Here is a 25,829-nt window from a genome sequence, read left to right on the forward strand (position 1 = left end):
GATCGGCGCCGCACCATCACCCAACCGCCGTCCCGCGCTGAGATTTTTTTTCTGCGCGCGCACACATAACTGCCGCCGTCTCCTCCAAAAAAAGTTAGGGTCTCTTTGTCTCCCGCCAAAGCCACCGTCGGTGTGCCTCGTCTCCGGTGGCCCTAGGGGCATTGGAGAGCGGTGGATCCTGGCACTTGCCGGTGGAAGAGCTTCGTTTTTAGATCTTTCTTTTGGTTTTGTTAGGCTTTGTGTCTTGCTTAGAAAGACGCAAGCGCTCATATACACGCGCATACACTCACCCTAGTGAATGTACACCCTACCTATGAGCACCTCCGAAAGAGTAAGCCGGCATATCATCTTAAAATTTACGAAGTCATTGTAGGCACCTTGTCGTCGACTTGAACCCTGATGGGCTGGGGATACTACAGTCTCTCTAACCATCCAACTACATATTGGTTCGTAACACAATTTTTTTTTGAGAATTTTTTCATTCATATCATGAATCAGTACAAAGAAGTTTACCTTTACAAGCACACTGAAACGCAAACACAAAGGACCATGAACACCTAGAGTATCCTAAGACAACCATAACACAAGAAGATCTCCGGAGCCCTGTGTCATCATCCCTGAATCTTGAGAGAAGACCCCTGCAACAGAAGGATCTGCAACCAGTCGCAAGCAGGTCATCATCTTTGACCACGATACAATTGCCGCCACGCTCCTTCCTCCTTTCTTGACACCAGCGCTGAGAGGGCATGAACATCAATCCAACACACCTGCAACAGCCATCGCCATCTTTGGCTTTGAATACCGCGAAAAGTGTCCCTTCCGAAAGGAAAAGAACTCGAGTCATCCGACCGGTCCAGCACCGCGGTCGGGCCATCCGCTCAGACAAAGCAGGATCTCCCACCAGCATCAGCGTAGAGGAAGGAGAAGAACAACAGCAGCAAATCATACCAACAAGGAAGGAGAAGGGTCTTCATCTCCCTGCATCCATCGCCCATCTGAGGACCCAAACGGCTAGTGCCAATGGACCTCCAGACACCAAAGCCCGCGACCTCGACGAGACCCGGGTATCCCCAACTCCGCTGGCTTCTAGACGAAGGCAAAAGCCTCGCCTGACCGCGAACGGAGCCCGAAGAAACTTATTCCGACACGACACCACCGCAACGGCCTCGGCAGCGTCTCCCTCAACACTAACCCTACCACATACCCACCTAGCGAACAGACCCGAGGTTCCCCCTTGTTAGACTAAGTATATATTAGATATATGTGTTGTAACATAACCTGTATTTGTATGGTTCCCTCTTATAAATATATGACAGCCGTACCCACCAAGGGTATCGAGCATTGTTCCAAACCCTAAATTGTCTAACATGGTATCAGACGACGCGTTCGATTCGCGCCGCGCTGCCGCCGCCGCCACCGCGTCGGCCTCCTCTGCCGTCCCGCCTCCCTCGACCCTGGCAACGGACTCGCCCTTCATGGCGTCCACACCGCTTGCCTGGGCTCGGCAGGCGGCCTCGGACTCGCGCCCGACGGTGCCGTCTCGATCTCCCGCACTCGATCCATCTGCATCGGCTCGGTCCCCCGCGCCCTCCGGCGCCCCGATCGTTGCCCCGGTGCATTACGGCGCTGCCCCGGGCCAATCCCACGATGCACCGCCGGCTGCTGGTCCCTATGGCGCTGCCCTGGGTGAATCTCGTGATGCGCCGCTGGATTCTGGAGCTGGTCCCTACGGCGCGTTCCCGGGCCAATCCCGCGATGCGTCGCTGGCTTCCGGCTACTACGGCGCTCCCGTCTCGCACCAATACGGCACCCCGGGCCCCTACGGTGCCCCTGCCCAGCAGCCCTACGGTGGGGTATACCCTGCGCCGTACGTCGCTCCGTCCTCGACGCCGTATGCAATGTCGCCCGTCGTCCCCAGTGAGGCACTGCATGGCGCGCCCTACGGAGCTCCTGGGTCGCACAACGCGCCCCCTCTGCAGTCCTACGGCGTGCCCTCTGTGCAGCCCTACGATCATCACCAACACTCCCGTGTGCTGCCCCTGTCGGCCGATGCGCTGGTTCCACACAGTGCCCCTCCGACGTATGACTCGCAGCTTCCCGCATCAGTGTCCGAACCAAGACCATTCCACTTTGCTCATCTGGTGACGGTGAAGCTCTCTGCTGATAACTACCTCCTGTGGCGCGCTCAGGTGTTACCGTTGATGCGTAGTCACTACCTTGAGGGGTATGTCGATATTATGCTGCCCTGTCCGCCGGCCATGGTTCCGGTGCCCTCAGCTGCAGGTGGTTCTGTCATGGTGTCTTACCCTGCTCATCGTCGGTGGATCGCTCAGGATCAGGCTATTCTGGGTGCTATTCAGTCCTCGCTCACTCCCTCTGTGGCCGGCATGGTGGTCTTTGCCGCGACGTCGAGGGATGCATGGGCCACGCTCAACTCCAGCTTCTCTTCATAGTCGTTGGCTCGGTCTTCTGCCATCCGTAATCAGCTGGGTGAGGTCAAGAAAAATGATCTCTCCGTCACCGCCTTCTTCAACAAGGTCAAGACCCTGGCTGATACACTCTCATCCATTAGGAAGCCTCTTCGTGACGAGGAGTTCACTTCATTCATTCTCAATGGGCTTGACGACACTACAAGAAAGTCGTTAATCTGTGACAGTAACTGTCCGTCACAAACATGCAAAATACTGTCAAGGATGGCCGGTCATGACGGTCCTGAAATCCGTCATGTATATCGCGTCATAATTTGCCCACCCGCCCATCCTTGACGGATTTTCATTTTCGTCATGAATTGTGACGGTCTGTTGTCGTCACCGATCTGACCCCCGGCCCGCCCAAGGCCCGGTCCTCTGTGACGGACTATTCCGTCATGAATTTACATGACGTGTAGAAAGATGAGTCCCATGTGGCATCTCCCACAATCTAACGTGGCGCCAGCGTGGAGCTGATGTGGCGCCAGCGTGGAGCTGACGTGGTGCCATGTCAGCCGATGGCATTCGGCCCAGTGTGGTCTGGCCCATTTATTTTTGTACATCTGGGCCTATGGACCCATTTTACCACAGCTGGTTGGCCTGTTTGTTTTGGGTTGGTCCATAATCATTCACACTCTTGTTGGCCCATTTGCACGTGTTCAATATGCACATCAGCCCATTAAAGTTATGCGGCACATGTGTTATTTTAGCTAGAAAGTGTGTTTCGAGGCCACTTTATTCGGCCCATTAGTGTTTACTCTACCCAACCGAACCCTTCTTTGTTTCTACACAAAATGGGTTTCTAAGCCGAAGAACTTACATCTCCAAATCCATCACAAATACAGAAAAGAGGAACAACATCACAAATCACAGTAGCATTGACCTTGCATCTCCAAATCCAAGAACAATGGAGCAGCAAAATGCAACCAGTTTGCATCCAACAGTGTGCAGTTTGCACAGCAAAATCATTACAAAATAAGAAGGTAGGTTCTAGCAGTATGTCACATTCACATAGCTTCCATGTATCAAGTAGGGACGACGGCTGATCTTGGACAAACAACTTACCCTTGAGTTGATCTTGCTTGCAACTGACTTAGCAAAAAGTCTAGTTTTGCATCCATCTCAGCTTGCTTCTTCCTGTTCTCCTCATCTCTCTTCCTGTGCTCCTCGTCTTGCCTGATCCTTGCTTCTTCGAACTCCTTCAACTGCTTGGTCAAGGTGTCAACAAGAGCCCGAAGCTCGACATTGCCCCTCTTTGCCAATTCTGCTTGACAGTTGCTATCGCTAGATCTCGCATGGACATGCTGGATCCCCACATGCTGTAGAAACCTTGGCTTCTTAGTGTGGTTAGCAAGCACTTCAGCTACAGCCTTGGTCATAGAGTTTGATTCTTGTCCATCTTCTGTAGGCTGAGAGGCCTTGTTTTCCATCTCGGTCTAGCAATGCAAGCAACAAACATGGTTATAAGACGGCTTAAGCACAAGTAGAGAAGACAACATCAGCAAGCTTACATGCAACATCTTTGTAAGGAAAGCTATCATGCATCCTTTACAACTAGACACTTGTGATAACAGTCAGATTAATCTTTTATCTGTGCGGAGGTGATTCAAATTATTCATATATACTATCATCTACAACAAAGTGGACTATTTCCTGAATTAACTAGAAGTGAGTAATATTCAAATCAAATTATTTCTGGAAGTCAATCAATAAAAATATATATATACACACTAAAAATATAAGACACCGAGGATGGCCAAAACTACAATATATGAAGCCAAATAATAGATTAATAAAAAAAATCTGTAATTTTAGGTGGCTGATAGGTCACATGTCAAAGTGATTATGCGCTTTTACTAAAGTCATTTCATCTAGCCATATACTAAATCAAAACTGATGTTTTTCAGTCGCATCAAAACTTATCAGTTGTATGAAAATAAAAAAAGGGTACAATCATATAGGACAGGCTATTACAAGATAGTTAAGTGAACATGTTAACATTTTCAATTAAGATACACTGACATTTGATTATCAGTTTTCAATTTGGTGGAGTAACTCAAACAATATTAGTTCTACTACGCAATAAGGTAAAAATTGATGGTTGGTAGTCTTTTGAAGCTGACTTACAATTGCAGCTTGGACAACATCGGTGTAGCTTTTCTTTTTCTTGCTATAGTGGCACTCCTTGAACAAATCCAATGCAGTGGGTTCTTTATCTTTGTATTTGTCTCCCTGGAAACAACAAATATGAAGGCAAGGGAGCATCATACACAGTTACTACATGGATGCAACAGTTTACATTAACCTATGGTCAAGAATATTTCTCATGACAATGCACATCCAGAGCCACATGTTTGACTTACCATATTATCACAGTGCACAGGGTAGTTGCGCGAGCCAGTGGTTTGGTGAAACTTAACTCTCGTAAAAATTGACAAAATGCAACAACTTGTTCTTTGGACAAGGTATATCGGGCCCGAGGCATCACATATGAGTCTCCCTCCTTCCTCAATTGCAACTCTTCTTTAATATTCAAATCTTTGAGATCAATCCTAGCATTAAGTGTGTCCTTTGTCTTACCCTCCAGATTCAGAATTGTCCCAATGAGGTTTTCACAAATGTTTTTCTCAATATGCATGACATCAAGATTGTGTCTCAGCTTCAACTTTGCCCAATACTTCAAATCCCATAAACAAACCCTCCGGCCCCAAATTGGCACATGATCCTTCTTGCTGCCCAAGTCAGAACGCTTCCTTTTCCTACTTTCTTGTTGTCTCCCAGGTCTAACCTTCTCCAATTCTGCTTGCAACTCTTTCTCAGAGAATTTACCTGGCTCATCATTGCTTTCATGAAGACCAACAAATTCATTGTTTCTCCGCAAACGATGACCGCTTGGAAGGAAACGATAGTGACCAATATACCCAATTTTACTCCTTGGGCTGTAATAAAGTGGGTGTTTGTCACAATGAATACATGCAAAATAGCCTCTTGTGGTACGCCCTGAAAGAGTGCTCAGAGCTGGGTAATCGTGAATGCACCATAGAACTGCAGCATGAAGATCAAACATTTTTCCACTAAGAGCATCATATGTACGCACACCCTCCCAGAGCTCAAGTAATTCTTCTACAAGTGGTTGTAGAAAGACATCAAAGTGCTTGCCAGGTGATTTGGGACCTGGAATCAGCAGAGCCATCATAAAATTTGACTGATCCATGCATGCCCAAGGTGGAAGGTTGTATGGTATAACAAATACAGGCCACATACTATAGGTTGTGTTAAAATTTCCAAAAGGATTGAACCCATCAGTGGCAATGCCAAGCCTAAAGTTTCTGGCATCTTTTGCAAATTCTGGAAATTTTTCATCGAAATCTTTCCAGGCATCACCATCTTTTGGATGACTCAGTTCCTTCTCATTGGGCTGCCTCTTTAGCTCATGCCATTGTGCTTCTTCTGCGCCTTTTTTGGAAAGAAACATCCTCTTTAGCCTAGGCACCAATGGAAAATGCCTCAACACTTTCTATGGAATCTTCTTTCTAGCAGGGTCTTTCCACCTTGATCGGCCACAAACTGGGCAATTGTCATGATTGGCATATTGCTTTCTGAACAGAATGCAATTATTGAAGCACACATGTATAGACTCATACCCAAGGCCTAATTCCTTTAGAAGGTTCTTTGCTTCCTTATACGATTTTGGGAGCGTATTGGGTTCAGGGAATGCTTCAGCTAATAGCTTCAAAATTTCAGTAAATGCACTATTCGGGATCCTATGGTATGACTTCAAGTGAAGAAGCTTTACCACAAAGGAGAACCTTGAAAACTTGGTACAACCATGATAAAGCTGCCGTTTTGCCTCCTTCATCACATCCTTCAAAAAAGACTCATTCTCAGAAGGGTTTCCACCATTGTTAGCATCTTGATTTTCAGTTTCACTCTGAGCTTGTTCTACTGTTGTGCGTAGGTGTTCAAACATCTTTTCAAATCGGTCAGCGACGTTGTCACCATCCTCGATGTCATGCACATCAACAGGATGTTCAATAACATCTACATCAAAGTCTTCTCCATGATATATCCAACGAGTATATGTACTTTCCATGCCATACATCAATATGTGCGTGTTCACAACGGTCTGATGCTGGTACTTATGATTAAGGCATTCTCTACATGGGCAGAGTATTTTATCATCCTCGCTGAATTTCTCTTGAATGAAGTTCATAAATTCTTTGACACCTTCAATGTACTCACGGGAAAACAATGTACCATGAATCCTACGTCTATCCATCTGCATTGCAGACAAAGAACCAATTCAATCAAAGGTTTACCCCGGCCATCAAATTAACATGTAAAGTATACCAAACTAAAGTATGTTCAGATTTAAAATTATACTGCTTCGCACTATAGTGAACACAGTTCATCAAAAGATTTTTTTTTTCTTTTGTTGTGACAAAGGAACATACACCACTTGACAAATATTTCACTGATTATTCGACATTAAAGAGGTCTACAAATCAATACAAATCCGTAGCACACATTTACTAGTATGAGCTTGCCTACAAAATCTACGACTACTAGTATGTGAATAAGACAATGCATCGATTGATGCCAACTCAATATGTATGTGGATGAATGCACCCTGAACAACATAATGTACATGGTTCACGTGTCACATCTATTGTGTCAACAAGAAAAATGGAACTAAAATCTCAAATGCTAACTACACTGAGATGGTATTTTCTGAATATGTATCTGCATCCATCAACACATTCATTAATTGGGTAATCTAACTACCTCAAATAACACACCATTAAACCTAAAGGGAAGAGGTTCACCCCAAATTCAGAAGGGGAAAATTGTAAAGCACAGTATTTAGTCAACAAATTCTGAAGGAGAGAGATGATTTCTGCTGGAGGCATACCGTTCGCTCCTGGCTGAGGTTGATGTTGGGAAAGAACGAGGGAGTTTCCAGTGCAGAAACTGCGGGCAGAGACTGGCTCGTCTATGAGGTAATGGTAGGCGGCGGCTGCCTCGTGGGCACGGCAATGGCGGGCGGAGGCTGCCTCGTCGGCGCGGCAATGGCGGGCGGAGGCTGCCTCGTCGGTGCAGCAAGGGCGCACAGCGGCGAGGCGAGAGGCCGACGGCATCGTGATGATGGCGCCGAGACGGACCACCCTGCCGGATCTAAACACCCTCGCCCGGGCAGTCGGCGGCGGCACTGGCGGCGGCGGCTGCGCCGGCCGATGGGATCTGGGGATGTGAGAATCGGGGAAAAGAAATACCTACGTCTCAACAGTTTTTTGTCACGGGAAGCAACATAATCCAAAATACCCTGTCATGTGGGGCATACAATGGCACCCACGTATAATCACACTTTTATGTTTTTGGGCAAAACCTATGGTCCGACCGACATGTAGGCCAAAGAAGGGGCAGAGACGCCACATCAGCCGGAGCATAATCGGTGACGGTCTAGATGGTGTATATTAAAAAAAGTGATTGGCCTGACTGAGCCCGCTTGGTCGATTCATGACAGTTTCCGTGACGACAGCCCAACGTCCGTCATGAAGGGCCTGCTGCTTTTAGGCCCAACCACGGGTTACTAATCAGTGACGGTATTCATGACGGGCCAGGGTAAGCCGTCATAATCTGTGACGGATTCCAGGAACGTCAGCAGTAATCCGTCATGGATTAACAAGTTTCTTGTAGTGCGAGGACTATGATTCCCTTGTTGAAAACATCAACGGGCGTGACATGCTGTTGCCACCTCGCGATCTCTATGCACGCCTCCTCAACACCGAACAGCGACTCGCTGCTCGCCGCTCTGTTGGCGTCTACTTGGAGGGTCCATCTGTGAACGCTGCTCTTCGCGGCGGTGCTCGCGGTGCCAAGCAGAAGGCATCGTCATCTTCGGGCAGCCAGCCCCGTCCGCCCGCTCCCCCTCCATCGATGTCTGGCTGCAAGCGGCTCCACTGTGAGGCGTGTGGCGGTGGGGTTGAGTGTCAACTCTGTGGTATTGAGGGACACTTGGCGTCTCGCTGCCATCGTCGCTTCAAACGAGATTTTCCTGGCATTGGGAACAATGGGAAGGGCAATGAGAAGCAAGCTGCTCTCGCGACACAGGATCCTGGCTTCACTCCATCATACTCTGTGGATCTTGCCTGGTACATGGACACGGGTGCCACGGACCACTTGACGAGCCAGCTTGACAAACTGGCCACTTGCCAGCCCTACACCGGCCATGATCAAGTTCGCACTGCAAATGGATCAGGTATGCCCATCTCACATGTTGGTCAGGCATCTCTCCTTTCACGTACCTCTAAAACCTTGCGTCTGCTTGATGTCCTTCGTGTTCCCTCAGTCACATGTAGTTTACTCTCGGTTCCTAAATTAACTCGTGACAACAATGTGTTCGTTGAGTTTCACCCTTTTTATTTTTTATTAAGGATCGGGACACGAGGGACGTTCTTCTTAGTGCTCGAGCTCGTGATGGCTTATATGCGCTTGATGTGCCACGAGCCTCTCAAGTTTTCAGTGGTGTTCAGGTGTCATCGTCACAGTGGCATTCTCGCCTTGGCCATCCTGCCACTCCCATTGTGCGCCATGTGCTTCATCGTCATCGTCTTCCTGTTGAGTCGAGTAATAAGGAGTTTCTAGTGTGTGATGCCTATCAACAAGGCAAAAGTCATCAGTTGCCTTTTTCTGTATCGAGTCGTGTTGTCACGGCTCCTCTTGAACTTGTGTTTTCCGATGTATGGGGCTATGCCCAAACTTCTGTCAGTGGTCACAACTATTATGTCAGTTTCATCGATGCTTTCAGTTGCTTTACTTGGATTTATCTTATTAAGCGCAAATCTGATGTGTTTCATGTCTTTATGCAATTTTAAGCACATGTTGAGCGATTGCTTAAGCACAAAATCATCCATGTTCAGTCAGACTGGGGTGGTGAGTATCGTAATCTTAACACCTTCTTTCAGAAGCTTGGCATCTCACACCATGTATCTTGTCCTCATACACATCAGCAGAACGGTGCTGCTGAGCGCAAGCACCGTCACATAGTTGAAACTGGCCTAACACTTCTTGTGCATGCCTCTGTCCCATTTCGGTTCTGGAGCGATGCCTTTTTTACTGCCTGTTTTTTGATTAACAGGATTCCCACACGACTTCTTCACATGAAGTCTCCGCTGGAAGTGTTGCTCAATGAAACTCCTGATTACTCCCTACTCAAAGTGTTCGGTTGTGCTTGTTGGCCACATCTTCGTCCGTATAATAAGCATAAACTTGAGTATCGGTCAAAACAATGTGTGTTTCTTGGATACAGTCCTCTCCACAAAGGTTATAAGTGTCTTCACATTCCGACGAATCGTGTTTACATTTCTCGCTATGTTGTGTTTGACGAGACTGTCTTCCCATTTTCCACACTTGCGTCACGCACCGATCCTCCCGTCACCGAGTTGCACTCTTTTCCAGTTTTGCCTGATCAATTTGTGGATGTTGCATATTCTCCTTTGTTGTTGCCTAACCATGGTGCAGGAACTGGACGAGGTGCTCGACTTGAGCTGCTTGATGATGATGTGGACACTACTGCGCCGGCTGCTGCTCCGTTGACTACCCCTGCCGCTACGACCCTGTCCCCGACGTCGATCCCGCGTGCATGTCCCATGCACGTCGCACCGACGGGGCGCCCGAGTCGCCTGGGCTGGCGGCCTCACCCATGCCTGGGGAGGCCTCTCCGTCACCTGGGCTGGCGGCCTCGCCTGGGCTGGCGGCCTCGCACAAGCCTGGGGCGGCCTCTCCGTCGCCTGGGCTGGCGACCCCGTTGTCGCCTGGGGCGGCCTCGCTGTCGCCTGGGTTGGCTGAGCCCGTGGTGCTGATGGACAGGGCACCTGCTTCCCCTGGGTCGGCGGACTCGCCAACCACTGCATCCTCATCGCCTGGCTCGTCAACGCCTCCCAGCATGTCTTTGCCGGCTGTCGTGACAGTTCCATCGCCACCACCAACTGTCATCCTGCGTCCCCATACTCGCAGCAAGAGTGGCATCTTTCAGCCGAAGAAGCGCACCGATGGCACCGTCGCGTGGCTTGCGGCTTGTGTGGCGCATGCTGAGGCTGATCCTACAACTGAACCACGCCATTTTCGAGCAGCACTTGGCATTCCGCATTGGCGTGCCGCGATGGAGCAGGAGATCTGTGCTCTTCGGAAGAACAACACTTGGCGTCTCGTTCCACCTCCGTCTGGTGTCAATATCATTGACTCTAAATGGGTATTCAAGGTGAAGAAACATGCTGATGGCTCCATTGAGAGGTACAAGGCGCGCCTGGTTGCCAAAGGATTCAAGCAACGGTATGGCATTGATTATGCAGACACATTCAGTCCTGTCATTAAACCAACTACTATTCGTGTTCTCCTCTCCTTGGCTGTTACTCGTGGATGGTCACTTCGACAGCTTGATGTTCAGAATGCCTTCCTCCATGGAGTTCTGGAAGAAGAGGTTTACATGCGTCAGCCGCTAGGTTTCGTTGATCCTGCTCAGCCACATCATTTGTGTCGCCTTGTCAAGGCTCTCTATGGTCTGAAGCAGGCCCCGCGTGCCTGGCATGCCCGTCTTGGTGCTGCTCTTCGTGCACATGGGTTCGTTCCTTCTACAGCGGACACGTCTCTGTTTATTCTTCAGCGACCTGAGGTGACTATGTATGTTCTGGTCTATGTTGATGACATTATTCTTGTCAGTTCCTCTGCCACTGCTACAGATCGGCTTGTGTCCTCTCTTGGCGCTGAGTTTGCTGTTAAGGATCTTGGGAGACTGCATTATTTTTTGGGCCTGGAGGTTCTTCATTCTGATGGTGGCTTGACTCTTACTCAGCAGAAGTACTCTCAGGACCTCCTGCGTCGTGCAGGTATGTTGCAGTGCAAGACTGCTATTACTCCCATGTCTGCCACAGACAAACTGACAGCTCTTGCTGGTGACTTGCTCTCTCCTGAGGATGCCACTAAATACCGCAGCGTTGTGGGTGGACTGCAGTACTTGCTCATTACCAGGCCAGACATATCATTTGCAGTTAACCGTGTGTGCCAGTACCTTCATGCACCTCGTGACTCTCACTGGACAGCTGTTAAGCGTATCTTGCGCTATATTCGTCACACTGGTTCCTATGGACTCCATCTTCAGCCTGCACGTTCTGGACTGATCTCAGCATTTTCTGATGCTGATTGGGCTGGTAGTCCGGATGATCGGCGATCCACGGGGGGACATGCTGTGTTCTTTGGACCTAACTTGATCGCCTGGCAAGCCCGCAAGCAGGCTACGGTATCCCGGAGTAGTACCGAAGCTGAGTACAAAGCTGTTGCTAATGCCACAGCTGAGATCATGTGGGTACAGTCATTGCTTCGAGAGCTGAAGGTCTCCCTAACTCAGCCACCTGTTCTTTGGTGTGATAACATCGGTGCTACGTATCTGTCAACCAATCCAGTATTTCATGCCCGAACAAAGCACATCGAAGTTGACTATCATTTTGTCAGGGAACGTGTTGCTCAGAAGCTCCTTCATATTAAATTTGTTTCTTCTAAGGATCAGCTTGCTGATATTTTCACTAAACCCTTGCCCTTGCCTTCTTTTGAAGGATGTCGTCGCAATCTTAACCTCCTGAGTGTTTCAGGACATAGTTAAGATTGAGGGAGGGTGTTAGACTAAGTATATATTAGATATACGTGTTGTAACATAAACTGTATTTGTACGGTTCCCTCTTATAAATATATGACAGCCGTACCCACCAAGGGTATCGAGCATTGTTCCAAACCCTAAATTGTCTAACACCCCTCCCTCCGGCCGCTGGAGCGGCCAACAGAGAGAGAGGGAACCGGCGGCGCGCAAGGGAACCCTCGTCGCCTTCCTGATCGCCTGTGCAATCCTACTTTTCCGCTGTGTTGGTTCTATCATAACTGGATAAAATATTTACACTGATATTGTAACGTGACAGTATTGATATTTTTCCTGAAACCGCTACACATGGGTACACGACATTTGGACATGGACGCGTCTTCGGAGCACATGGTCGGATTTCATTTTATTATTTTTGCGCGAGAGCACATGGTTGGATTTGACGGAGAGACCAGGAATATGTAATCCAGCTTAAAAAAAGGAACATGCAAATCTGGAAATATCACGTACGATTGCGTACCGCATATTCCGATTGATGAGCAGCAAATCATGTTTGATTGTAGTCCGATCCCGGCGCCGGCGAACCGGGCTTGGCAATAGGCACCAGCCAGGCCACACTAGCGACTAGCGAGTAGTACTAGGAGGAGAATTGGCGTGCGTCATGCATGCACTGCCACGACTCGCTCGGCTGGCGGGGCGCGTCCGTCGGCCTGGATCCCTCTGCCTGCCTGCGCGCGAGTGCGGCGGTTCACTCGATCCAGCTCTATTTTGGCTGACGTGCCGCTCCCTCCATCGGCTGGGCTCAGTCAACCCGCCCCCGCTGCCTTCGCTCCATACTATACAGCGCGCGGCAGCCACCAGTGCTCCTCCCCACCCCACTCCGCCGCTCACTCGCTCTCACTCCTTGGCTCGCTCGGTCAGTAGTGGTAGGCCGGCAGGAAGGCTCCCTCCCGGCCCACTCACAGCTGCCTGCCATCGAAAACGCGCGCGCGCGCACGGGAGCGCGCTGCGTCCGTTGTTTCCATGGCTCCATCCCGCGCCGGCGCCGGCGCCGTGCTGCCCGTGGTGGTGGCGCTCCTCCTCGGCGTCGTCGCGGCCGCCGCCGCCACCGGTGGCGCCAGGAAGATGGCGTCCCACTCCCACGGCGAGGTGCGGTATCGATCCCCACGAGATTACAAATTTACTAGCGCTAGTACTGCAGTATCCGATTGTCATACGGCGCGTCTGCATTTACTATTCGTTTGTCATGCGGCGCGTCTGCTGCATGCGCTTGATACTACTACACCGGTAGTACTATTTCTTTTTCGAGAGAGCTACTACTATAGTTGGTACTGATGGGCGGAGACTTCACGTGGGGGGTGGCCGGAGTCTATCTATATCTGTGTAATCTAATCTAGGCAACGTGAGGGCGGGTGACCCCCCTGCTAAGCTGCAAACGGAATGGGCTACTGTCCAACCCGATTTCGCTTCAACCTATACTCTTGATCTTGATGGGCGTAAATAGCAGTAAAAACTTTAGAGTCGCCGGAAATGTGAAGATAATGACCGTGTACATAGATGCTAAGAGCTCTAGATTTTCTTTTAAATGTTCTCATATATTTTTGTATGTAGGTGTCACCAGAGGCACAAGAAAACTCGAGTGCACGTGATGCTTTCTCATAGATATTTTGATTAGTAACTAGGTATGCGGCAGTGCGTTGCCATGCGGCCATATATTTTTAACACTGTAAGAGGACTACGCAGGACAAATCTTGATCCAAAGCAAATGTGCAAAATAAGATTATGTTTTGGTTATAAACTATGAATTTTCCAGCTCCCTCCATCCATGAACCGCAAAAACTTTTTGTATAAGAGCATCTCCAACAGCCGCGCTAAACTAGCGCCGCGCCGCAAAATAGGTCGTTTTAGCGCGCGCGCAACGCGTCAGGGCGCTCCAGCGGGCGCGCAAAAACGGCGCGCGCGCTAAAACGGGTTGGGCGCGCGGTCAAAAACACTTACCCACGCGGCGTATTTCGGGCGCCCACTACAGCGCGCGGCACACTCGAGCGCTCGCGCCCGCTCTTCCTCTCGCGCTTTCACCCCCGACCGGCCGCGCCGCCGCCGTCGCCCGCGCACCCCGGCGACCGTCTCAGGCTTCCCCGGCCTATCCCCGCGCGCCCGCGCTTCCGCCCATCCCCTCCTAGTACCGCCGGCGCCCGCGCGCCTCCGTCGTTCGAGGAACAGCGCCCGAGCGCTCGCTGCCGCGCCGCGCCCGCAAGGTGTTTGACAAAACGCCTACAAGGTATGTATTGCTCAAACTTCATGAATTTGGTGCATGTTTTGAATTGTAGTTTTTATAGTATAGTATTGAACATTGTAGATGAGTTCGTCGTATGATTCTTCCGAAGAAGAATTTGATATGGAAGAGGAGGAGGATCTTGCAATGATCGTAGCTATGCATATCTTCTTTGAAATAGTATAGTATTTTGTTTGTTTGATCATTTTTGCTCATCTTCTTTGAAATGTACATGTGGTTTGTGCGGCGCGCCCGCTGTATTTTTGCGCCTTGCTGGAGCGGCGCGCGCGCGCTGCATTATAGCGCCGCTGCTGGAGCCAGCGCAGGCGGGCGCGCAAAACCAGCCGCAGCGCGCGCTAACAGGTTTTTTGCGCGCGGCGCTTTAACGCGGCTGTTGGAGATGCTCTAAAGGGAGAAATGTAGTAGTATTTCTTACACTGATAAAATAGGTTCATGCCCAATTGATATTGGGTTACCAAATAGTATAAGAAATCGATTGGTTTTTATTCACTTCTGGGTCATGAATTTATTACTTTTTTTTGAAAGCTTATTACTATTTATTGGGTTACCAAAGATGATGAACACGTATCAGGTTTTACCATAAGAAATAATTTTCTTTACATACCATGAATTTATTGCTATAGGTTTATCTGGATTATTAGGTAAAAATTGGTTTGATGAAACCCAAAAGGGATGAAAAACCAAGAAAAATCGATGAAGGGTGGGAGACTGGACGAAGGGATGATGGGAAGAAAATTGGTTAGATGTTATGATTAATTATTAGATGTATGGAAACGCTACCGATTTGTCAAACTTAAACAAAATAGTATCTATCTTTATTTTACAAAAAATACTTTCTTCGCCTGGAATTAATTGACGCTTAAATGGATGTATCTAACACTGAAATACGGCTAAATACATCTGTTTAAGCGTCAACTAATTCCGGAAGAAGGGAGTAGTGTGGATACAATATAACTAATACTCCTATAACACTAATGGAATTTGTCAATTCATTTTCGCAAAAAGAAGAATTTAGCAATTAGTATTTTGCTTCAAAATCACATCTGGATGTATTAAGTGAGTACTCTGTTTTAGTGGTAATGAAAAAAATGGAGAGAATGGATTTTCGCGCTCAAATGTGTAAGTTCGTATATATATTCTGGAAAGAAAAGAAAATTCCCCTCAATTTTTTTTTGTTTTTTTGCTTCCCTCCGCTGCTCTCGTCTTTTCTATTCTGTCGAGCTAAACAACAACGGGCCGGATGCACACGCACGCAGGGCGCGAATCTCAAGGCATCTCCCGGCGCGCCTGCGGCCGGCGGCTCGGCGGAGCAGTTCCGGGGCAAGGCGCGGCTGCCGAGCTTCGCCGCGCCGCGCCGCTACGAGCTCTTCCTCCGCCCAGACCTCGTCGCCTGCACCTTCTCCGGCTCGGTGGCCATCTCCGTCGCCGTCTCCGCGCCCACCCGCTTCCTCGTGCTCAACGCCCTCGACCTCTCCGTCAACCGCACCTCCATCCGCTTCCAGGTAAGGGGAATGAGAAGGAAAATGAAATTCCTCGAGACCTCGCCCTGTCCTCATCGTCCTTCACCGGCACGGTTGTCGCAGGCTTTGGAGCCCACGGAGGTGGTGTTCTTCAAGGATGACGGCGTGTTGGTGCTCGGGTTCGCCAAGGAGCTGCCCCTCGGCGAGGGCCTGCTCAAGATGGACTTCAACGGCATTCTCAACGACCAGATGAGAGGCTTCTACAGGAGGTATGCGACGACTTCTTTCTGGACTCTACCACCCTTGGTATTTGCACCGTACATCATGATCAGCGAACCTCAACACAACATTTGTGATCATCTATATATACGAAATCATGCCATGATTTGTTCTAAATTTTAAGTAGAAAAATTTCAAAAGGGGAAAAGTTGAACTGTGGTTTCTCTTTACTACTCCCAATTAGTTACTCACCAACCAACGAAGTGACCAGTCCCGACAATGCACTGTGAAGGCATTATAGTTTTATGATCTATTTATGAAATAAGAGTTTAATCGAGCACTTTGGTATGAATGCCTCTTCTGCTATTTATGCTTTTCTGATTTCATTTGATTGCAGTAAGTACCAGTATAAGGGGAAAGAGAGAAACATGGCGGTGACGCAGTTTGAGTCTGTGGATGCACGGCGGTGCTTCCCCTGCTGGGATGAGCCCGCATTCAAGGTGATTATATATGATAGCTGGAAGGAGTGTTCAAGTAATTAGACTTTTTTCCGCTCCGATCTACTATTTTGGTACTCTTGATTGACATTCTTAGTTTTAAGTTGAGTATGTATATAAATATATATATGTGGAAGCATATTCTCCCTGCCCAGCACACTACTTTATGTTACTCAAATATGTGCACATAGAGCATCAGTGAGGTCAGATATTTCTAACATTTCTTGTTTTGCCGTTTCGATTATACAGGCTAAGTTCAAGCTAACACTTGAAGTTCCATCTGAGCTGGTAGCACTGTCCAACATGCCAGTAGGTAACGCGACATTTGCTGGTCCTATCAAAACTGTGCGTTACCTGGAATCGCCACCTATGTCAACTTATTTAGTGGCCATAGTTGTCGGTTTGTTTGAATATGTAGAGGGTATGACAACAAAAGGTATCATCTCTGTTTCTGACATCATCCATTCAAAGAGTTGCATGAGACCTTTCTCTTTCCCTTTTTATTTTATTTGTTTTTTTTATTATATTCAGGCACGAGAGTTCGTGTGTACACTCAAATTGGTAAGAGTAACCAAGGGAAGTTTGCACTAGATGTTGGAGTGAAGTCGTTGAATCTCTATAAAGAGTAAGATCACAATCTAGCCGTGCTTCCACACTTTGGTTTCTAATGAATAGACATGATTGATGTTAATGAAATACTGTGTGAAGCCGTGGTTGTTGCTGAAACAGTAACATTAACAATAAAACTCATTTCCTCAATTGTTCAGTTACTTTGACACTCCTTATCCACTCCCCAAGTTGGATATGGTTGCTATCCCCGATTTTGCTGCTGGAGCCATGGAGAACTACGGATTGGTCACTTACCGGGAAGTAGCTTTGCTTTTCGATGACAAGTCTTCATCAGCATCCAGCAGACAGAGTGTATCTATCATAGCTCAGAAACTTATTTAACTTATTTTTTCATCATTTACAGTTCACCTCTTAACTAACCGTGCGATGTTACTGTACATAAATAGGTTTAGTAAAAAAACTACACTATCTCATGATCATCTATAATTCACTAATAATTCTTAAAAAAATCGTCATTAAACCTTTTATATGGGTAAACATCCTTTTTATATTGACCTCAGCATGTATTTTGTTAGGTTGCAATTACTGTGGCACATGAATTGGCTCATCAATGGTTTGGCAATCTTGTAACCATGGAATGGTGGACTCACTTGTGGTTGAATGAGGGATTTGCCACATGGGTAAATCAATTCGGTCACTCAAAAGTTAGAAGAATGAAATATCAGGTTACCAATGACCAATGTATACTGAATGAATAGGCTTTCTGTTTTCACAGGTGAGCCATCTAGCAGTAGATTCTTTTTTTCCACAATGGAATATCTGGACACAGTTTCTTGATAGCACAACCACTGCTCTCAGGCTGGATTCACTAGAGGCGTCTCATCCCATTGAGGTAATCTCATTGTTTTTAGGGAAACAGCAGGACTCTGCTGCGTATTTTTATTAATTTCTATAAAAAGAATACAAGAAGTTCCACAAAAAATAAAAAGAGCTATACAAAAACACGCGTCTCATCCTATTGAGGTAATCTCATTGTCTATTACTGTGCCATAGCCTGCTCCGGTGGTTGGATATGTTGTGCAGTACATTCTCCAAAACCATAGTTGTCATTTGTCAATGGCATGCACCCTACTAAGTGCAAGAATCTATTTTGAACTGTAAATTTTGACAATGTTATGTTTAAGTAACGATGGTGCACAGTGCGTAATATGTTATTACCAACACATTATTGGCCGATTCATGATCGACTCATAAAATTTCTATGGAATATTAAAATTGATGCCTAAATCTCTACTCTGACAAGTGGCATCTTACTTTGGGAAGCAACTTCAGTCAATGCATCAACACAGATTCAGTTCGTGGCATTAACATTTTCACTTCTCTAATGCTAACTTGTGATTCATTTTATACTTTCCACTATCCGTTTTCCTGGATGCTCAGGTTGAAATACACCATGCCAGTGAAGTTGATCAGATTTTTGATGCTATTAGCTATGACAAGGGTGCTTCTGTTATTCGCATGCTACAAAGTTACCTTGGCGCAGAGCGTTTTCAGGTCTAGTACTGCCTCTACCTGAACTCCAGAAACTTGTCACCGACTCACTCTTCTTGCCTAGACTTGGCATTCTTTTTCTTGTCACGTTGCTTAAAAGTATACAAGATCACTTCAGCCAGTTTATTTTGTTCTTTAAGGAAGCAGTGATATTTTGATGTCATTTCCCCACTATTCCATGTAGTGGAAACACTAGAAAACTCCTTGGCTTGTCCATTGCATAAAATGTTTGTATGCTCTTGAATCATACTAGTTGGTAAACATGCTTTTGTCAGTGGTGTTTTAGGGAGATATTGCTGTTCTTTGAAGACATATTCTAGGAGCAAAATAGCCATTTCTTCGTAGATTATCCTGCCCTTGTTTAATGCATACAAGCATCATATATGACCATTTGTACTTCACAGGTCACATGATTTAAGGTGGATGGTTTGATAAATTAGCATATAGAGACAGATTTATCGGTATTAGGTGTGATGGTCATCTTATGTATTGTTGTAGCATGTGTCATGCTCACAGGATAACATTACTTGTTCACAGAAAAAAAGGAGTAAAATTTAGCGATCTTCGACTCTTTTGTTGATCATATGATGAATCTATCAAACTGCACACTAGCTAATATGTTAAAACCCAATTTTTAACTAATTACATTATTTAGCGAAATGATTGCTGCACTCTCCTTTCCATGTAATTTCCCCCTGCTACTCATTAACTCCACGCCGTTCTCCTGGTGTATTCTCATATGCTATAGATATGAAACTGTGTTCTTTCAGAAAGCGATGGCTTCATATATGAAGAAATATGCATTCTCAAATGCTAAAACCGAGGACCTGTGGGCTGTTCTTGAAAAGGAAACTGGTGAACCTGTCAAGGATTTGATGACTATATGGACGAAGCAAAAAGGTTATCCTGTTATTAATGCGAAAATTAAAGGGAATGACATAGAGATTGAGCAGGTAATAGGTTGTCTTACATACCATCCTTCGTATCTATCATGCATTCATCATCACACGAACAACCAAGTACACATTTGTTTGGTTATTAATATTTCCTTGCTATTTTGTTAAGTTCTAGTCGTGCCATGCCATTTGGAGTTTCTTCTTTAAGAAAATCATCTGCTAACTGGTCATGGCAAAAGCTTGACCAAACCGTGATTTTTGTTCCATACCATTTGTGGACGTATAACTGACTGTTATAACTGGTCCTCTGAGAATACTGTACTCAATGATGGGCAAAACTGGAAATATTGTACTGCCCCTATGGCCATTGATCTGTCACTTGATGCATTCACGTATTTACGCAGCAGCCCTAGTATCTGATCAGATATTATGGGGTAAGGCTGAACAATATCAAGAACAACTTACATGAATCTCGTAGAAGAACTGAATTAGATCTTGTTCTGAAGTTGGAGCTCTTTTAGGGTGCTCTATCTTACCACATTAGAGGTAAGAGGTGGTTTCAATCTGAGTCGTTGGTTGATGAAAGTTTGAAGGTTATTTTGGGCCCTAGTGCAGATAAGGCTAATAAGGAAACCTACAATTAATTTGGTAAGGTAGATAGGCACAGACGTTCCCTTACAAATCACAAGAGACATGTTTAAATGCACACTACTTCCCATGTTCCCATCTCAGCCCAGGGATATACATCCTGCATGACTATTGATTTAAATCAGATGGTTGCAAAAAGATCTAGACCACAGTTTTTTGTAGTTTCAGTTATGTATTGCTAATTTGAATGTTCAAATAATTTATATCTGGGAGCAATGTTTAGTGCTAAATTTCATGACAGCTTGAAATGGAAGTGTCAGCTTCGGACTTACATATGACATTAGTATTATACGGCGATAGGCATGAATTAATTATCAAACTTTAATCATGAAGTATGCTTTTTCTGTAGTAATGTACTTGCATGTTTAATGGTGACAATTTGGGATATATGTTTGAATTTCTGTACTTTACTTTCAGTCTTCTGAAAGGATGTTTATTTCTAATAAATCCAGACAAGCAATTCAAAACATAATCATTAATTTGTCCTGTCAAATGTGAGTCTCCATGTATAATTTGATGTGCAGTGATAAATTATGGTATTAGGTCAGACTGGCTTTCTTTCCTTAAATATGTTGATTATTTACAATTATTTGCCAATTATTTCATGTATTGCTGTACCCACTTCCCTCTACGAGTTAATAGACCACCCTTAGCCACTAGACCAAAGCAAATAGAGGGTTCTCACAGAAGTGTGTCTTAAAAGCGGATATTTTATATTGGTTAAAGTGAAAAATCTACTAAATGAAAATCTTAAATACTTGATCTCGTTGACCGATAGATCTTCATATATAGCATTTTTCTCCGTGAACTTAATGATTTCTGTTTGTTGCAGGCCCAGTTTTTGTTAGATGGGTCCTCTGGTTCTGGCATGTGGATTGTCCCTATAACTTCAGGATGTGGTGCATATGATACACAGAAAAAGTTCTTGTTGAAACTTAAACGTGATAAGATGGTCATTGGTTCACAATGTGGTGACCGAAAGAAGGGCGGAAACTTTTGGACTAAGTTGAATATAAATGGAACTGGGTTTTACAGAGTTAAATATGACGATGAGCTTGCAGCTGCACTTCAAAATGCGTTGGAGAGCAAGAAGCTCTCACTAATGGATAAAATTGGTAAACGCAACATGTGCCGTTGAATCTGCTTGTAATCTTTTGGTGGTAGGTATTATAACATTAGCATTGCAGGCACTGTGGATGACTTATATGCGCTTTCTATTGCCCGCCAGCAAACATTTGCGTCGTTGCTACGTTTACTCTACGGTTATCGTGGGGAAGCTGATTATAGTGTTCTTTCACACATAAACACTGTACGTAAATCCTGTAGGTCCAGTTGATTCTATCATGTTCAATTGTTCATGAAGATAAATCGCCTATATCTTTTACTTTGGATTGGCAGGTAACCACAAGTATAGCTAAAGTATCTGCTGATGCTACTCCTGCCTTGGCTGGTGACATCAAACAACTTTTGATCAAGATTCTTTTGTCACCTGCAGAGTATGCCCCCACCATAACTGTTATGAGTTTCTTAATGTGTTACACCCACAATAGATCATCACTTTTGTTTCACAAAAAGGAAAAGGAAACATAATATGTCATTAATCTTCTCCCTAACTTCTCATGTTGCTTGAACATTCCTTCTTTCGTGGCCGATGCATGACAATCGCATGATTCTTTCATGTTATTACTGTATATTTGCTACATTTTCCTATGTTTCTTCCTTTTGACTATGTCACACTTGTCTTTCAGAAAGTTGGGCTGGGACCCCAAGAAGGGTGAAAGCCACCTGGATGTAATGCTTAGACCACTGCTGTTGACTGCACTTGTCCAACTTGGACATGGTAAGACCATTAATGAAGGAGTTAGGCGCTTTAACATCTTCACACGTGATCGCGGCACTTCTCTTCTTCCTCCGGATACTAGAAAGGTCCTACCTTTTGCTATCACTTCACGTGGTACTCCTATGATTACTTCTTCCATTTGTAACTTGCGCTGTTCTGCAGGCCGCATACCTTGCTGTGATGCAGAATGTTAGTAGTTCAAACAGATCCGGTTATGATGCTCTCCGAAAAATCTACAAGGAGTCAGCTGAAGGGGAGGAAAGATTACAAGTCTTAGGTGTGTAGCCCTTTGACCATGTTAAACTAGCAAAGCTTGCCCATGTTTTTGGTTGTTCTAAAAGCATTTTCTTATTGTTTCAAGGCATATTATCTTCTTGCCGGGATAAGGGTATTGCCCTTGAATCACTGAATTTAATTTTCACTAATGAGGTAAATGCAAATATCATTACTTTCTTCCACAATTATAGTCGAAGGTATCTATGAGCTTCCTTGTGTGAAGTTGCAAGCTGTACTCATGTTTCATATGCCTCTCTTGCTTGTCAGGTTCGCAATCAAGATGCATATGTTCTCCTTAGAGGTATTCAATCAGAGGCACGTGAAATTTCGTGGAACTGGTTGAAGGTACGATCTCTTTTAACAATCAGGACCCTTTTATCTATGTGTGCTGACGTGTTGTTGATGCGTAAAAGTCATTATTTCTGGGTCCTGTCTGGAACATAAGATTCTTGTAGGTATTCTAAACAAATTGGAATATCCAATCATGAGATGTTCCTTTTTCTACCAACTTCATTGAGATTTCTGCATTATAAAGAGGACCCAGGTTTCATATGTTTTTGTCAACAAGAATTCAAGTCAAGTGGCATATTTTCAAACAGCTGAACTATGTTTGTGAATTTGTTTCGGGATCCTGATCTCTTTATATGGATTTCCCTTGTGAATGTATTTTAAGTAGAGTGAATTTGAGGCTGCAGCACCCAACCATCTATTTTTTGCGGTTCCTTCATCTGACACCTTAGGAGATGACTGATGGTTCATATTAGTGTTAGCAGACTGAAACATTTGAAAACATGGTGCTAACCGTACTGTCTGTCTGCAGGAAAACTGGGAGCGCATCTCAAGGACATTTTCCGGGAGCTTGGCGGCGAATTTTGTTAAAAACATTGTTCCATTGGTACATTTAATCACAGTTCTATTGCCCTATTTCCGTGATCATATTCCCCAGTTTTGCAGGTATTATTTCCATGAGGCCATAGCTAATGTGGACTTCCTTGTTTCTTGTCAGTTCACCTCCAACGAGAAGGCCGCAGAGATCTCCAAGTTCTTTGCAACGCGCACAAAGCCTGGATTCGAGAGGACGCTGAAGCAGAGCCTTGAAACCGTGCGGATCAGCGCGAGATGGGCCGAGGGCATCAGGAGTGAGCCCGGGCTTGCACAGACGGTGCGCGAGCTCCTGGCCAAGCCCTGACGTGCTGCAGCTAGAGTGCTAGGTTACAGTTGTTGTTGGCAATAAGAATGCATTTGTGCCTTATCATGTGTGGAAACTGTGGCTTGACATGGTATTTGGTTGTACATTTGTAGTGGTGGTGGTAGTGAGTCAGCTGATTGCAGTTTGTAGCCAAATCATTTATTGTTATGAATGCATGTGGTGCAAACGGGTTGTATGAAGAATGAGAACAAGGAGGAACTAGGTAGCATATATCCATTAAGAGGAAATTCAGGCAAAACAAAGAAATTTTCGGAAAGGCTCCAATCTCAGTGTCACTAGAACAAGCCTCCTTGATGTATCTTTTTTGGTAAACTGAATGTACGAAGAGACTTCACGCGGGTGGTTATAAAGCCGAGCCGACGGAATATACGGGGCAACTCTTGATGCAAAGCAAATACACAAAATAAGATTGTGTTTGGTTATAAAGTATAGATTTTCCAGCTTTCTCCGTCCCTTAATATTTCTCCGTCCCTTAATATAAGACGGCTTTTTGCAGTGACGGTGGTAGTGTTCCTTAAACTGATAAAATAGGTATGTGTCCAATTAATATTTGGTTACCAAATATAAGAGATTTACCAGGTTACCAAATATATTAGATATTGATTGATACTTATCAAGTACATATGTAAAATATTGATTGATACTACTCCCTCCATCACAGTTTAGAAGGCACAGTTAAATTTGCGTGCGTTTCCATAATAGACAAGGTTTAGGGCGCATTGCATTTATTTCTAGTACTAATTAGTACTCCGGAGTACTATTTCTATATGCATGCATAGTGTGAATGCTATTTTTTAGCCCATCTCACAACCAATAGATAACCACCTAGGTCCGAGAGAATTTCCAAGCAAGCCTTCTAAACCGTGACGGAGGTAGTAGTATTTATTTGCTTCTGGATTGTGAATTTATTACTACTAGCTGAATGCCCGTGCGTTGCTACGGAGACACAATTATCTACTCCCTCTGTTCCTAAATATAAGTCTTTCTAGAGATTTCATTATGGACTACATACGAAGCAAAATGAGTGAATCTACACTCTAAATTATGTCTATATACATCCGTATGTAGTTTGTAATGGAATCTCTAAAAAGACTTATATTTAGGAACGGAGGGAGTATCTGTTAACACCAAGGATATCAAGCCAATACCAAATCATCACCTTAATCTTGAATACCAGACACCGTGTCATGCATACATATTTCTCAAGGATATCAAACCAATATGAAATCATCACCTTAGTTTTGAATACCAGACACCATGTCATGCATACATATTCCTACATATAAGCCTTTTTAGAAATTCCAATATTGACTACATACATAGCAAAATGAGTGAATCTATATTCTAAAATATGTCTATATACATCCATATGTAGTTCGTATTGAAATCTCTAAAAGGGCTTATATTTAGAAACAGAGGGAGTATTTTCCAAGGATATCAAGCCAATATCAATCACCCTAGTTTTGAATACCACATAGGGTGTTATGCATACATATTCCAGCTCAACTTGAATGATTACCCATATAAAACAGACACGAAATCTCTTCTCAAGAATAAGGATGTGCCCTTATAGAAGATAAATGGTTTTTTTATAGATAAACAATAATGGTTATGTCAGCATAAAGCAGATCCATACATGGAGTTACAAGAGAGAAAAATGATACATGTAGTAGCTACTTGTGAGCGAAGAGAAATTTGACTATATATTTTTTTGTTCAGCCTTGTATATTGGTATTGTACTCCTTGACTATATAGGTTTGCCCTTGCTCCTTGGGATTCCAGCCATACCTTATCCTTTTGTGAACTAAAAAATAAAAATTATCAGAGATCATCCATACGACTCTACCAATTATTACGAAAACCAGGCACTACATACATAGAACTAAATTATTCTCAAACAATGCCGAGCCATTAATTGCATGAGAGATTTTATATCCCTCCAAATAGTCCGTCCAACCTGCAATTTCCATTGACCATAGAGAAAATAGATGCAAAGAGCCAGCCTTTTTTCCTCCTCCATCCAGCACTGAGATGACAAAGTAAACACTATAAACTACAGGAAGGATCAGCCACTTTGATCCGAAATTCTGACTATCCATGTTAAAGAAATGTATTTATGAGCTTATTTGACAAGAGTAAATCTTCCGGAATTAGATGTAGAAAATATGAACACCTTCCTGTCTATGAGGAGGAACCTAAACAAGCCTGCAGTTGTGTTCTTTTTAGGGCATCATCATATATATAACAGAACC

At 45.1% G+C, this 25,829-nt stretch overlaps 2 protein-coding genes across 3 annotated transcripts; one reads left to right on the forward strand and one right to left on the reverse strand.

The window, feature by feature from the left end:
• Positions 1-3,412: 3,412 nt before the first annotated feature.
• On the reverse strand, positions 3,413-6,742 carry LOC123116095 (uncharacterized). The gene is made up of 3 exons (XM_044537096.1): positions 4,832-6,742; positions 4,596-4,700; positions 3,413-3,904 (listed from the first exon to the last, which is right to left on the reverse strand). The coding sequence occupies exons 1-3, from the start codon at positions 4,832-4,834 to the stop codon at positions 3,530-3,532; spliced, it is 483 nt and encodes a 160-aa protein (XP_044393031.1). The 5' UTR covers positions 4,835-6,742; the 3' UTR covers positions 3,413-3,529.
• Positions 6,743-12,917: 6,175 nt separating this feature from the next.
• On the forward strand, positions 12,918-23,841 carry LOC123111781 (aminopeptidase M1-C). Of its 2 annotated transcripts, XM_044532657.1 has the most exons (20): positions 12,918-13,263; positions 15,667-15,912; positions 15,994-16,139; positions 16,487-16,589; positions 16,836-17,022; positions 17,118-17,211; positions 17,354-17,507; positions 17,732-17,836; positions 17,932-18,048; positions 18,597-18,710; positions 19,478-19,660; positions 21,084-21,366; positions 21,439-21,560; positions 21,650-21,747; positions 22,000-22,177; positions 22,254-22,368; positions 22,453-22,520; positions 22,635-22,712; positions 23,188-23,262; positions 23,374-23,841. In XM_044532657.1, exons 1-20 carry the CDS (start codon positions 13,138-13,140, stop codon positions 23,554-23,556), a joined length of 2,775 nt encoding a protein of 924 aa, XP_044388592.1. In that variant the 5' UTR covers positions 12,918-13,137; the 3' UTR covers positions 23,557-23,841. The 2 variants fall into 2 exon arrangements, with proteins under 2 accessions (XP_044388592.1, XP_044388591.1); XM_044532656.1 differs by having other exon boundaries at positions 23,188-23,841.
• Positions 23,842-25,829: the final 1,988 nt, after the last annotated feature.

Source organism: Triticum aestivum, chromosome 5B, assembly GCF_018294505.1.
Source record: "Triticum aestivum cultivar Chinese Spring chromosome 5B, IWGSC CS RefSeq v2.1, whole genome shotgun sequence".
Lineage (NCBI taxonomy): Eukaryota > Viridiplantae > Streptophyta > Magnoliopsida > Poales > Poaceae > Triticum > Triticum aestivum.

Bases quoted from the DNA above. Each gene is read 5' to 3' on its own strand.
- LOC123116095 (XM_044537096.1), bottom strand. The intron at 3,905-4,595 runs GTAAGTCAGCTT...TTGCATTGCTAG, and splicing joins ATGTTGTCCAAGCTGCAATT to ACCGAGATGGAAAACAAGGC.
- LOC123111781 (XM_044532656.1), top strand. From the start codon at position 13,138: ATGGCTCCATCCCGCGCCGGCGCCGGCGCCGTGCTGCCCGTGGTGGTG. The intron at 16,140-16,486 runs GTATGCGACGAC...ATTTGATTGCAG, and splicing joins ATGAGAGGCTTCTACAGGAG to TAAGTACCAGTATAAGGGGA. The intron at 21,748-21,999 runs GTATGCCCCCAC...CTTGTCTTTCAG, and splicing joins ATTCTTTTGTCACCTGCAGA to AAAGTTGGGCTGGGACCCCA.